The sequence below is a fragment of the Cervus elaphus genome, chromosome X (assembly GCF_910594005.1).
Source record: "Cervus elaphus chromosome X, mCerEla1.1, whole genome shotgun sequence".
NCBI classification, from domain to species: domain Eukaryota; kingdom Metazoa; phylum Chordata; class Mammalia; order Artiodactyla; family Cervidae; genus Cervus; species Cervus elaphus.
Window position 1 is genome coordinate 120,338,894 of NC_057848.1, and position 15,054 is coordinate 120,353,947.

The 15,054-nt window shown below is 41.3% G+C and overlaps 1 protein-coding gene across 4 annotated transcripts; it reads right to left on the reverse strand.

Moving 5' to 3' along the window:
* Positions 1-679: 679 nt before the first annotated feature.
* On the reverse strand, positions 680-5,954 carry PAGE4 (PAGE family member 4). Of its 4 annotated transcripts, none has more exons than XM_043896268.1 (5): positions 5,883-5,954; positions 3,506-3,591; positions 2,925-3,030; positions 1,374-1,499; positions 680-793 (listed from the first exon to the last, which is right to left on the reverse strand). In XM_043896268.1, the coding sequence occupies exons 2-5, from the start codon at positions 3,581-3,583 to the stop codon at positions 780-782; spliced, it is 324 nt and encodes a 107-aa protein (XP_043752203.1). In that variant the 5' UTR covers positions 3,584-3,591; positions 5,883-5,954; the 3' UTR covers positions 680-779. The 4 variants fall into 4 exon arrangements, with proteins under 4 accessions (XP_043752203.1, XP_043752205.1, XP_043752204.1 ...); XM_043896270.1 differs by lacking the exon at positions 5,883-5,954 and adding an exon at positions 5,360-5,470; XM_043896269.1 differs by lacking the exon at positions 5,883-5,954 and adding an exon at positions 4,713-4,841.
* Between the last annotated feature and the right edge of the window lie 9,100 nt (positions 5,955-15,054).

Consider the following 15,054-nt stretch of genomic DNA (forward strand, 5'->3'; position numbering starts at 1 on the left):
TTATAAAACCAGAATAGCCCTTGATATCAAAACCCAATATGTAGAGTACATAAAAAAATTATGGACTAATTTAACTCATAAAGATTCAAAAATCCTGAACAAAACATTAGGAAAAGGAATCCAACAATACAGAAAAGGGTCACTCCACATTAACAGATTAGTGGAGAAACATCAAGATCACCTTAATAGATGCAGAATGAGTGTTTGATAAAATTCAACAAATATCCATGGTAAGTACTCTTAGAAAACTAGGAGTAAACAGGAACTTTGATCTAATAGAGATCTAATTTAAAAAAACCTGTAGCATACATCATAGTAAAACATTGAAAATTTTCCCTTTGAGGTCAGGCATATGACAAAGATGTCCACTATCATCGTTTCTATTCAACACTATACTCAAAGGGTTCAGCCAGTGTCATAAGGTAAGGACAAAAAATGAAAGTTAGATTTAAAAGGAAGAAGCAAAACTATATAGAGTATGATTGGGTATGTATAAAATCCAAAAGAAGTAGACATAAACTATTAATAAGTTTAGCAAAGTTGCCAGATACAAAATTATACAAAAAAAAAAAAACAGCACTTCTACAGACCAGCTCTAAACATAACATGAAGAATCTTGAGATACCACTTATAATAGTATCAACTTCCTAGGAACAGACTGGACCAAAGACATGCATGATTTTTTCCAAGAAGCTGCAAATTTTTATTGAGAGAACTGATCAAGCCAAATAATCAACGTAACAGTATGCATGGCTTCAGCTTGTCTTCTTTTTAACTTCTCACTGTCCATCACCTAAAACATAAATGTAACAGTGGTACGTTACTTAGAACTTTACTTAGATAATAAAAAAGGTACACAAGACACTACAGTTTGGGTTTTATAAAATGAAACTAAAACCAGAACCCTGACTACTGTACATGCTTCCATGCTAATGAACATTTTCAGGCATATGAGCACTAATTTTTTTTAATGCATCATTCTTTTTGGTGGTGTAAAGAAACAGATTAATCAAGCCCAGAACAGATTAAATCCTACTAGCCTATTTAAAGATAATTTAAGGAATGAGCAAAAACTGACAGTGATTTCAGTTGAAATAAAATTATCCAAGTAGCACTGAAGTATGTTAATTTATGTACTTTAAGAAGTATTTGATAACTTGCCTTGGGTTTAAAAGGACTTCCACTCTAAAGTAATAATTTCTTTCATGTTTTATAATTCAACAACATGGACCTGACAATTCATTTTTTTCCTCATGCAGTGTTTTGTGTCTGAACTACTTTTCAAATAATCTCTATATGTGCAATTTGTTATTAAATTATAATATTGCAGAAAACAACCACTTCACAACTTGCATTCTTAATAGATAATATACCTCCTTCCGGAATTTTAGCAGGCACCACATTAGGTGGAATCTTCCCTTTCACATCAGGGCCATCTCCAAGCTCACCCTCAATCTTTTCCACATCCATTTCCTGGCGGGGATTTTCAAATTCAGGTTCTGATGTAAATAGAGAGTTATTACTATAAGTGGCAAACTATAAATTGATGCTATTAAATAAAGCACTGGAGGTTAGCATTGCCCTAAATGTGATACATAAAAATGTAATGAGCACTAAATTTTTTTTATTATAAAGTGAAATTGTATTTTTCATATATTACCTCTTCTATGAATCTTTTTTCTAAAACTGTTTAAAACAAACTTAGTTGTCTCCTTTGTAACCTATATACACATTTATTGCACTCATTAGATCGGCTACTGTTTACATGAATTTCTCTGACAAGATTGTGAACTCAAGGCAGAAATCATTCTTGTTTGTATTTATATCCTCAGCACACAGGTTAACCTGCCACCAAGACCTCATAAATGAGTGGGGGGGAGGGGAATCTTTAAGCAAACCCAAACTGAAGAACATTTTATGAAAACAACTGGTTTGGCCTCCAAAAGATGTTAATCATGAAAGACAAATACTGAGGTACACTTCCAGGTTAAAGGAGTTCAAAGAGAGGTGACAACTAAATGCAATGGGTAGTCTTGGGCTGGATCCTGGGTCAGGAAAAAAATAAACACTATAAAGAACATTACTAGGCCAACTGACAAAACTGATTATTACTAGGCCAACTGACTACATATTTTTTCTCAATGTTAAATTCCTGTATTTGATCCCTGTACTGGGTTATGCAGGAGAATATCCCTGTTTTTAGGAGATACTTACTGAATTACTTGGAGAGTAAAGAGCTGTATTTGAAATTTACTCTCAAAATGGTTTCGCAATAATAATATGTATATTAATACCTAAAGCAAGGCTAATATATGGCAAAATATTAGCAATTGCTGAATCAAAGTAAAGAGGATACAGAAGTACACTGTGCCTTCTTACAACTTTTCTGTACTTTTTAAAACTTTTCTAAGTAAAAAGTTAAAAAAATATGTGACAACTACGTTATGGTTCAGGAAGACAAAAATATTGAAGACTTCTAGTAGCAACTACAATAGGGTTTCACATTTTTTATTTCTCTGCATTATAAATTTGAATTACAATCTAAGAGCTAACCAAAATGTATCTAGTTTTGCTTAAACTTTTGATTCAATGACTTCAGAAGCCCTGAAAACAACATTCCAAAAAGATCGAGTTTAACTAGTAAAATAGGGTATAATTTTGTCAAAATTTATTGTTGCTTCCTTTGATTTGCCAATTTAGGGCCTTGGAAAAAAATGCATTTCCCAAGCATGCCAAATTAAAACATAGGTGAGTAAAATGCTGAAGGAGGGAAAACTTATCAGAGAGAGGGACTGCAGTCAGCTGAAAAATATATCTTTTCCTTACCAAACAGGTTTCCAGCCAATTTTCAGGGAACCCTTTATACCTGTCACGGGTAAAACATCATAAATGAAATACAGATGGTCCCTCCATCCCCTCTTTACCTTGAACCACAGACGCTCCTCCTTCTTCCTCTTGTCCAGGTTCCATGTCTACATTCTGAGCTGGTGGTTCGTTGCGTTGCGGTTTTTTGCCACCTAGTTTCCGGGCCTTGAGGGGAGAGTAGGGGCAAATAAAAAGTATTGTTATTAATACTATGACAAGAGAAAACACAAATACACATGCTACATGGAGGTAACTAATCAACAATCTGAAGAGGCTTTTCCTGTTTCTATCTAAGTATTCTTAACAAAATTACTCTTCCTATAGAGAAAATACTCTAAGAAAGGAGTTATCTACAAGGACCAGTAATTCTCGAAACCGTCTTCATCTTTTCTGAACTGTGTGTTATTTATTAATAACCACAATAAAGAAGTCATAGGAATGATTTCCAGGCTCATAGTAATATACCTATCCAAGCAATACCAGAACATAAGTCTCCTTGCTCTATATCTCAGTCATGAGATTCATCACTCAACTATTCTCAGCAAGATAGCCCTTTGTACAGCAAATCTATACTAGTTCAACTTAAAAATTTTTCTTTTATTAATTTCTGCTAATGGAAGTAAGATATTAAAGCACTTACAGCCACAGTTTCAGCCGTATCAGAAGACTCTTGACCATCTCCCCTTCCTCTAGATCTTGATCTTACTCGTGCACTCATATTTCACACTGAAAGTAGAAAACGGTGAACTGGAGAATGTAGTTAATTTTAAAAGACTATAATGGACTATCACCAAGCTGGTTGGAAATTCTTGCTACAATATAACATTATTAATAACATCAAATAAGGCTGTCTGCAAACCCCTTTATTTCTCTCACAGCCAATTTGACAGAGAAAGGACCTTCAAGTACTTGATTTAAAAAAAAGTTATGACCTTACTGAAGAAATTCGATCTCACTCTCTAACCCTTGAATATGGAGAGATTTTGTAATATACGGCCACGTCCACCTCACCACTTCCGACTCTGGATTCTGTGCTGTCGTCAGTTCCAGGGCCTCCAGGACCCAGGTACTTCAAATACTCGACCTCATCTGACTCGACCCTTCATCTGACCCCCTACCCTCCTCTGTGCACCGCCCTCCCTCTCCCGCCACCAGGACAAGAGGTATGGCGGCCGCGACACCTGTAAGATGAAAGACGACGACTTAAGGGCCTTCCTCCACAGAGGCCACAGATCGCATCGCCCAACCCACCAGAAGCCCAGTGGTTCCCTCTCACACGCACACACACTTAAATTCCAGACAGGACAGATCTGTGGATCTATCTGGTGAGTCTCAACCAGGTAGAAAGAACCCAGACACTAAGACGTGACCCGCAGAGGTCGGCACTCAGACCGCTTTGCACACACTTCACGCCAAGGGCCAATGGGTAAGTGAGCAACGCTGCGCATGCGCACTGCATCTACCCTGAGCCACGAGGGCTAAACCATTTCCCCGCCCCGCTCCCCTTCCCCAAGACTCTGTGCTGTTGCCAGTTCCGGTGCCTCCAGGACCAAGATACGGCAAATAACACCCCCGTGACTCTCCCCACGTTCATCTGACCCCCTGCCTTCCACCGCCCACCTCCCCCTCACACCCGACCCCCATCACCCCACTCCCCGCCCCACTCTCCCATCACCAGAACAAGGGCTATGGCTGCCGTGACACCTGTGAGGAGAAACACGACGACCTCGAGGACCTTCCTCCTCAAGAGGCTAAAGACCGTACTGCCTGACCAGTCTAAAGCCCACGGGCCCCGCCTCACATGCACGCACACTTAAACTCCAAACAAGATAGATCTGTGGACCTACCCAGTCAGTCTCAGCCAGGTAGAAAGAATCCAGATGCTAAAATGCGACCCGCAGAGCTCGGCAGCTAGACCGTTGTGCAAGTCCCACCCCAAGGGCCAACTGGAAAATGCGCAACCCTGGGCATGCGCACTCTCTCTTGTGAGACACCGTTGCCCTGCCCCGCCCCACCCCGCCCCACCCCGCCCCACCCCGCCCCGCCCCACCCCGCCCCACCCCGCCCCACCCCGCCCCACCCCGCCCCGCCCCGCCCCGCCTCGCTCCGCCCCGCCCCGCCTCGCCCCGCCCCCACCCAAGACTCCTGGATGGGTGCTCTGTCAGCAGTTCCGGTGCCTCCAGGACCCAAATAACACCCCCATGACTCGCCCCACATTCATCTGACCCCCTGCCCTCTGCTGCCCACCCCCTTCTTCCTCCCTGCCCCCAACCCCCCATTCCCACCCACCACCACCCCTCCCCCACCCCAGTCCTCCACCACTAGAACAAGAGCTATGGCGGCCGCAACACTTGTGAGGAGAAAGACGACGACCTTGAGGACCTTCCTCCTCAAAAGGCTAAAGACCACACCGCCTGACCAGTTTAAAGCCCTCTGGCTCACCCTCACATGCACACACACTTAAACTCCAGATAGGACTGATCTGTGGACCCACCTGGTCAGTCTCAGCCAGGTAGAAAGAACCCAGACGCTAAAACACGACCCGCAAACCTTGGCACCCAGACCACGTTGCACACGCTTCACCGCAAGGGCCGATGGGAAGGCACGCAACCCTGGGCATGCGCACTCTGTCTCCCGTGAGCCGCGTGGGTTGGTTCCCCCCCTCCCCAAAAGGATGACTCCCAGATATGTGTTCTGTTGCCAGTTCTGGTGCTTCCAGTGCTCAGATATCTCAAGTAATGCTCCTAAGACTTGCTTTTCTTTCAACTACCCTTCTCCCCTCTGGCCCACCATTCTTCCCTGTTCTGCCCCACTGCAAAGGGCCATAGCCGCGATGCCTGGTGAAGAGAAAAATGACGACCTCGAGGATCTTCCTCCTGGGAAGCCAAGTATTGCACTGCACCCACCCACCCAAATCCCCCTTGCTCACACTCACTCATTAACATCTGTTCACAAACCAGCTGTGACATAGCAGAGCACCTGGTGGAGAATCAGAAAGGGAATGAAAATCTACCTACCTTTCGTTGCCGCCGAAACAGGACCTCTGCAGAGTCAACTCCACCTGCCAAGCCCAAGCCTCCGAGGTGTGCGAGGTAACTCCCACGCGCCGGCTCAATAATGTGTATGTCACGTGGGCTATGGTTACAGCCCTCTCTGACCAGGTAGAGGCTCCGCCCCACCTGAAAGAGTGTTACATCCCAGTCCCAAAAGGGGTTTTTTTTTCTCCACACCAAAATCTTCCAGTCCCTCTCTCTCTAGAACATTCCCAACCCTGATTGAACGTTCCAAATTCCCTCAATGCAGCTGTTCGGTGGCCCTCAAGAAAGTCTTTAGTCTCCCCAGAGGTGTGTGAAAGCTCTTAGGATCTGAAAGAGTGCAAAGGCATTTTTAAGCACGAGAGGGATCCAGAAAATGTAAGAAAAGAGTCGATAAATCCAAATAAAACTGAAGCCTTAAACGGTCCTATGAGCCAACATTTCTGTTCTGGAATTTTGTGTTAAGGTAACTACCTTGCATGTGAACAAAGACCTAGATACATGGGACTTCCAAAGCAGCTTAATTTGTAAAAGTATGTTCACAGACTTGATATATCAGTAAACTGAGGCACATTTGAGATATGGCTGCCCATCAAAACGAATACTAAACGTTTGCTGTCATAGAGGTGCTGCTCACATTGTTATTAACTAGACACAGCCGGTTATGTAGTATTGTGTGTGTGCAACTTGATCCCAGTAGAAGTGGGAGGCTTTGGAGAAGTTTAACAGCACTATCACCACCAACTCTCCTCTCAGACAGTAAATATTCTTTGTTTTTCTGAAGTCAACAGTTTCCAGGGCTCCAGAGACATCTGGTTCTCCAAGGGTAACCCAGCAGATAAAATTCAGCCCTCAGGGTTGTAGGTCTTTTGTGCCTGGTGCACCTGGGTGGATTTCAACATCACTTAGGTGGTCTGGTCCTCTGCTCTCAGGGAAGAGGTGGGGTGAGGGGAAGGGAGGAGGACAGCAGCCCACTGTTCCTGCTTTGGGTGAACAAAGGTAGATGGGTACCTACAGGACGGGAAGGCATTTTCCCTGCCTTTCCCCACCCCCTCCTCCCTCCAAAAAAAAAAAAAAAAAACCTTTTCTGTACTTGTATGTCCAGGACAGTTCCTGGGCCCTACAGGTTACCTTTAGAGAAGCACATATTCTTTGAAAATTAGAAAGATTCCCCTGTGGCAAAAATAGAATTACCACATCCCACCCTTTCTCCCTCCCTCTCCCTCATCCTCTCATACAAATAAGATATAGGTTATTTACAGCCAGGTATAAATATATGATTCTTCCTTAATCTCACCAATTAGAGATCACCAGTTTTAATATCTAATCAGGAGCTACTTCAAGGGCTTCCCTGATGGCTCAGCAGGTTAAAGAATCCACCTGCAGTGCAGGAGACAAAGGAGACAAGGGTTCCATCCTTGGGTTGGGAAGATCCCCTGGAGGAGGGCATGGCAACCCACTCCAATATTCTTGCCTGAAGAATCCCATGGACAGAGGAGCCTGGTGGGCTACAGTCCAAAGGGTCACAAAGAGTCAGACACAACTGAGCAACTAAGCGCACACACACACAGGAGCTAGTTCTACAACTCAGATTTTTTTATGTGTATGAAATAAAAATTTATTAAGAAGCACTGAGTTCTCACATTCTTTAATCAGCATAAACTGTGGGTGCTGACCTCAGTCTTATGTTTCTTCTCATGCAAAGCACTTTCTTTGACTTTTAGTCTTTTCTTATCTCCTTGAAAGGCTATCTGCAGCCCAGCTTCCTAACCTTGGGATTTTGCCTATATGCAGCAGCTATCTTCTCTGAGTAGGATCAAGTTTCTCCACGACACTGCAAAGTAGTTAGAGGAAAGTTGGGGCCATTTCTGTGTGAGAGCTTGGAGGCTGAACTGAAAAAGAAACCCTGTCTTGCCCAGTGCTGCAAGCCTTCCTGGGTAACCTCATCCTCAAGCAGTATTAGTGCAGAGCAAGTATTCTCACCAAGGACAGCCAGGCACTCCCAAGCCCTTGTTTGTATCACTGTGATGACTGTAGATATGATTTGATTTTGTTCTATGACACAGGTGATACCTGCTCCTTAGAAATAATTCAGTCACAAAGAATTGGCCAGTCCCACGGTCTTTGTCATTATTTAAATCCCAGTATAAAGTCACCCAACCTCACAGCAATTGTGTTGCTGGGACCACTGAGGGGAGCCACAAGGCATCCCCTCATGTCCCTTGACACTCCCCTTCCTCTCATTGAAAGTGAAAGTGTTAGTCGCTCAGTCATGTCCAACTCTTTGCAACCCCATGGACTGTAGCCCGCCAGGCTCCTCTGTCCATGGGATTCTCCAGGCAAGAATACTGGAATGGGTTGCCATTCCCTTCTCCAGGGGATCTTCCTGACTCAGGGATCGAACCCGGGTCTCCTGCATTGCAGGCAGATTCTTTACCATCTGGGCCACCAAGGAAGCCCTTCCTCAGGTTAGCAGAGGGGAAAAAAGACCCTTTATTCATCCATTTGCTACAGTCAGAGATGATTATCAAGAGTGGAAACTGGCAACTGCACCCAGTGTGAAGTGGAGCAGGTGTCAAGTTCAAGACCCAGGTGGTTCATGGGTCAAAGGTTAGCTATCTGCAGACTGTCCAGAAACTCCATGGGAGAAATGTGGGAAATGCTACCTGGGCCAACTGTGAACAGAACACATAGACACAAGGCTGTGGTGAGGTGACAGCTACGGCTATGCAGTGAGTGGAATGATGACCCTGCCCATTTCCAATACCTGGAGAAGGGAAAGATTCAGGGTTACATGCTGACTACAGGTGTGTGCTCCAGAGTGAGGTGATGGTGGTAGGGAGTACTCTGGCCTTCTTCTGACCTAGGGTACCAGCCCTGTGGGTCTAGGGGTGGGCAAGACCTGGGGGCATTACTATCCACAACCATTACCCTCACCCGAAGTTGGCGGAAATCCCAACAGCCAGCCTTGGAGAGAGAGAACAATAGAGCTGGGGTGTATTATAGGATATCTGTTGAGCCCAAATAGTTCATGCAACCCATCCCCATTCTATTTTAGATGGTGGGGAGGGAGCAGGTTTAGAGGTTCGTGAGAAACTCCTAATACTCTCAGTGTCTCTCAATTAGTAGTGCTCTAAGCACCCTTTGCCAGAAATCTGCCTTTTGGAACTCATCCTAGAGGTATATCCAGCCAAGTTGACTGCAGTAAATACATAACAGTTGCAAAAGTGAAAATTCGAAAGTGCCTGTGTGTTCAGTGATGTATTTGCCCTTATGAATTGCAGTAAAACTAGACCATGAAAGTTGAAGAATTAGATAAATTAACAGGTATTGATATAGAATGATATCCATTAATGAAAGTTAAATAGTATAAAAAAGATCTGTAGAACACTATAGTATTCTATGGTTGTTTTAAGCAGACGTGATTATATCTCTGTGTACGTGTTTATATTGATTTGTTCATGTTCTTTTTTAGTGTTGTTTTGGAATGAACTTGTACTGTAACACACTTGTGCTGTAGCACACTTTTCTCATATTTTCTTACGATATATTTCTGTAAATTGAATTGCTGGATGAAAGGAAAGTAAGCATTCAAAGGCTTTTAATATGTATTGCTAGATGGCTCAGAGAAATGAGAAACCATTTACACTCCAGCTTGCATATACAAAGTCCTGTTTTCTTCTACCCTTGCAATTGTTGTGTATAACATTAGTTCTTTTTCTGCTGTTTTGATGGATGCTAGTATCTGAATTTATGTTTTTATAAGTATAAGGTTTAACAATATCATTCAAATAATTTATGCTTGCAAAAAATCTGTAAAATCAGAGGAGAATTAAGAATCAACCTTATAACTCAAGCATTCACTAAAAACTTCTTTTGCCATTTTAGTTCATATAGTTCCACATGTATGTCTCACACATTCATTCTAGATTATCATCCATGCAAACGTCCTTACCCCACCCACTTCCCTAATGATTTCTTTAGGAAAAAATCCTACATAAGGAATAGGGGCTTGAGAGTATTTTTAACTTGTCCAGCATCACACCCTTGGCAAGGTATTCCAGGCAGTAAACCTGTGTCTTTCTGCTGCTCCCCTTGCCTTTGCTTGTTTCTTTACATCTCTGACTTCTAGATCTGCTGGTTCCATTGAATCCCTTAGCTCAAGGAGAAGCTTAGCAACCCCATGACCACCACGCACAAGTGTAAGTGCAAGTGGTGTAAGTACTCATGTGTGTGAGGTGCAACACTCCCAGAAGGAACATCATGAGCTAAGTCATGGGAGCTGGCAGGCCATGACATGCTTGGCAACTGCAGAGGTCACTGAGGCTGGAGATTCAGGCTACAGATGAAAAGGGGATCTTTTCTTTGGTGTTCCTAACCAATAGGAGACTGCAATAAGTGCACAAGTAGATTGTGAATATAAATACTCTGAGAGGGAATTTTTCTAAATCAATGTCTGGTAAACACAAAGGAAGTTTACCTGATTGCAAAGGAGTATTCATGTAAATCTCAATGATAAAGTATTTAATTTTGAACTTTGATTCCAACAATCTGTAAACCCCTTCAGATGCCTCTCGTGCCCATGTAGTTGTTGCACACACACATATATTCAGATAGTAATTACTTAGTGTTGGCATATCTGGATGGTTCACTTGAAGCAGTAGTGAGGAAGGAAGGTTCTTGGCAGCTCCATCACCCAAAGGATTTGCCCCTTTCCCCCTCCTCCATATACAGAAGCCTCCAAATTTACCTCTCTGTGCCAACAGATTTCAAATTTGTAGCTGTGCTCTCAGTCTTTATTGATGCTGTTCAGGCTTCTCATCTGGCCTAGGAAGCTCATCTGGTTTTGGACTTCTTTCTCTCCGGGGAATTTCCTCTTGGGTACATATGCCAGCAATTAGGCAATGAATTGGTGGGGGTATGGTCATGCTGGCCTTTGCTGGCTCTTATCCACCTGCTTGTATGCCTTTGCCTAAAGTCAGTTGTCTGTATATGTAGGGGGTTATTTCTGGACTCCGTTACATTGATCTACTTGTTTATGCCAATACTACACTACTATGATGTAATTTTATAATAATTCTTGCAATCTAGGTCCTTTGCATTTCCATATAAATTTTAGAATCAGCTTGTCAGTTTCTACAAAGAGAAGAACTGCTGGGATTTGATTAGGAGGGCATTAAATTTATAGGTCAATTTGAAGGAAATTGCCATGTTAACAATTTTGAGTCTTCAGACCCATGAACAATATATATCTCCATTAACATAGATCTTAATTTTTCTCAGCAACAATATATTATAGTTTTCAATATACATATCTTTCAGTTTGTTTGTCAGATTTATCCCTATGTATTTCTTATGTTTTATGCTCTTGTAAATTGATTTTTATTTCAATTTTTGATTGTTGCTAGTATATAGAAATACAACTGATTTATTTACATTGAGCTTGTTTTCTGCAACTTCAGTAGACTCACTTGCTGGTTTTGATAATTTTTAATTAGATTTAATCACACTTTCTATGAAAATGATCATGTTATCTGTGAATAGACAGTTTTACTACTTCATTTCCAAACTGGATGCATTTTATCTCTTTATCTTGCCTGATTACACTACCTGGAACCTCGAGTACAGTGTCAAATACAAGTGGTAAAAGTGAACCTCCCTGTCTTGTTCCTGGTCTTAGGGCAAAAAAGCATTCTGCACTGAGACAATCATATGGGTCTTTTTTTTTTTTAAGTTTGTTAATATGGTGAATTTCATTGGTTTCTTTTCAAATGTTGAGCCAGCCCTGCATTACTGAGATAAATTCCGTTCAGTCCTGATGGAACATATTGTTGGATTTAATTTGTTGAAATCTTCTTTAGAATTTTTGTGTCTATATCATGAGGGTTATTGAACTATAATTTCCTTTTCTATTAAGATCTTTAGCTAGTTTTGGAATCAAGGAAATTCTGGCTTTATAGAATGAGATGAATAGGAAAGTATCCTATTCAGTATTTTGGAATCATTTGTGTAGAATTGGTATTATTTATTCCATAAATGTTTGATAGACTTCTCCAGTGATGCCATCTGGGCTTGGAGTTGTCTTTTTTAGCTGGAGGATAGTTGCTTTACAATGTTATAGTGGTCTCTGCTTGTATCAGCGTGAATCAGTCCCCTCCCCCCTGAGCCTCCTTGCTCCCATCCCACCCCTCTAGGTCATCACAGAGCACCAGACTGGGCTCCCTGAGTGGTACAGCAGCTTCCCACGAGCTATCTAATTTGCACATGATATTGTATATATGTCAATGCTACTTTCACAATCTGTCCTAGCCTCTCCTTCACCTGTTGTGTCCACAAGTTTGTTCTCTATGTCTATGTCTCCATTTCTTCTCTGCAAATAGGTTCCTCTGTACTATTTTTCTAGATTCCATATATGTATTAATATATGATATTTGTTTTTCTCTAACTTACTTCACTCTGTAAAACAGGCTCTAGTTTCATCCACCTCACTACACCTGACTCAAATCCATTCCTTTTTATGGCTGAGTATTATTCCATTGTATATATGTACCACATCTTCTTTATTCATTGATCTGTCAATGGACATTTAGGTTGTTTCCGTGGCCTGGCTATTGTGAACAGTGCTGCTAGTAACATTGGGGTGCATGTACCCTTGGGGATCATTTTTTTCTCCGGGTGTATGCCCAGGATTTGGATTGCAGGGTCATATGGTAGCTCTGTTTTTAGATTTTTAAGGAACCTTATACTGTTCTCCATAGTGGCTCTACCAATTTACATTCCCACCAACAGTGTAGGAGGGTTCCCTTCTCTCCACACTCTCTCCAGCATTTATTGTTTGTGGATTTTTTGATGATAGCCATTTTGGCTGGTGTGGTGATAATCTCATTGTAGTTTTGATTTGCATTTATCTAATAGTGGTGTTGAACATAATTACATATGCCTCTTGACCATCTGTATGTCTTCTCTGGAGAAATTGGAGGAATGTTTAGGTCTTCTGCCCATTTTTTGAGTGGGTTGTTTGTTTTGATGCTGTTAAGTGTTGTGAGTTGTTTGTAAATTTTGGAGACTAATCCCTTGTCAGTCACGTCATTTGCAAATATTTTCTCCCAATCTGTGGGTTGTATTTTCATTTTGTTTATTGTTTCCTTTGCTGTGCAAAAAAACCTTTGAGTTTAAGTAGGTCCCATTTGTTTATTTTTGTTTTTATTTCCATTATTCTGGGAGGTGGATCAAAAAAGATATTGCTGCAATTTATGTCAGAGTGTTCTGCCTACCTTTTCCTCTAGGAGTTTTATAGTGTCTGGTCTCACATTTAGTTCTTTAATCCATTTTGAGCTTATTTTGTGTATGGTGTTAAAGGGTGATCTAATTTCATTTTTTTACAAGTAGCTGTCCAGTTTTCCCAGCACAATTTGTTGAAGAGACTGTCTTTTCTACATTGTATAGTCTTGCCTCCTTTGTAATAGACTGACTGATCATAGGTGCATGGGTTTATTTATGGGTTTTCTATCCTGCTCCATTGATGCATATTTCTATTTTTGTGCCAGTACCACACTGTTTTGATGACTAGCTTTGTAGTATAGTCTGCAGACAGGGAGTCTGATTCCTCCAGCTCCATTTTTCTTTATCAAGATTGCTCTAGCTATTCGTGTACCACAACTTCTTTATCCATTAATCTGTCATGGATATCTAGGTTTCTTTCATGTTCTGGCTTTTGTAAATAGTGCTGCAGTCTACGTTGAAGTATACACGTCATTTTGAATTGTGTTTTTCTCAGGGTATATGCCCAGTTGTGGGATCCATAGGTCATATGGAAGTTTTATTCCTAGTTTGTTAAGGAATCTCCATACTGTTCTCCATAGTGGCTGTATCACATTCCCACCAACAGTGCAAGAGGGTTCCCTGTCCTTCATATTCTCTCCAGCATTTATTGTCTGTAATTTTTTGATGATGGCCATTCTGATTGGTATAAGATGACACTTCATTGTAGTTTTGATTTGCATTTCTATAATAATAAGTGATGTTGAACATCTTTTCATGTGTTTATTGGCCATCTGTGTATCTTCTTTGAAGAAATGTTTGTTTAGATCTTTTACCCATTTATTGATTTGGCTGTTTGTTTTTCTGATATTGAGCTGCTTACATATTTTAGAGATTAATCCTTTGTCAGTTGCTTCATTTGCAATTATTTTCTCCCATTCTGAGGGTTGTCTTTTCATCTTGTTTATTGTTTTCTTTGCAAAAGTTTTTAAGTTTAATTAAGTCCTATTTGTTTTTTTTTGTTTTGTTTTTATTTCCATTACTCTAGGAGGTGGGGTCATAGATGATCTTGATGTGATTTATGGCAAAGAATGTACTGCCTATGTGTTCCCTAAGAGCTTTATAGTTTCTGGCCTTACATTTAAGTCCTTAATCCATTTTGAGTTTATTTTGTGTGTGGTGTCAGGAAGTGTTCTAGTTTCATTCTTTTATATGTACCTGTCCAGTTTTTCCAGCACCACGTGTTGAAGAGGATGTCTTTTCTCCGTTGTATATTCTTAGATCCTTTGTCAAAAATAAGGTGTTTGTAGATACGTGAATTCACTTGGAATTATTTGAGGATCCATAGTCAAGGTGCAGTGCCTCTGAAACTTTGAGAGTCTCTGTTCTAAGAGTCTCTGTTTGATTCTGAGGGCTTTGGAGGTCTGTGTTCAGGATGTGAGCTCTCTAACTTCTTTCAGGTTTGTGACTCAAGGTTTTGCCTTTAAAGTAGTGGTTTGTGTTCACAGTGTAAAGTCTTTGAGGATTTAGGGTTTGAATCTCAAGTCATTGTGGGTCTGTGTCCAGGGTGAGAGGTCTCTGAAATCTATGGGGATCCATTTTCAAAAGTTACGTTTCATGTATTTGGAGGCCTGCATTCATGGCCTATGGTCTCTGTACTTTTAGAGGATCTGTGTCTCAAGGATTCAGCTTGAGTTATTTAGAGGTCTGTATTCAGAGTTTGAGGTCCCCGAGATTTTCAGTTTCTGTTCCAAGGTTTTAGTGTAAGGGATTAGGAGACTTGAGTTCAAAGGGTGTATGGGCTTTGCACTTTTAGAAGGTCTCAGTCCCACATTTGGGTCCACAGTATTTGAGGGTCTGTGTTCAGGAAATGAAGTTCATGGATTGTTTGAAG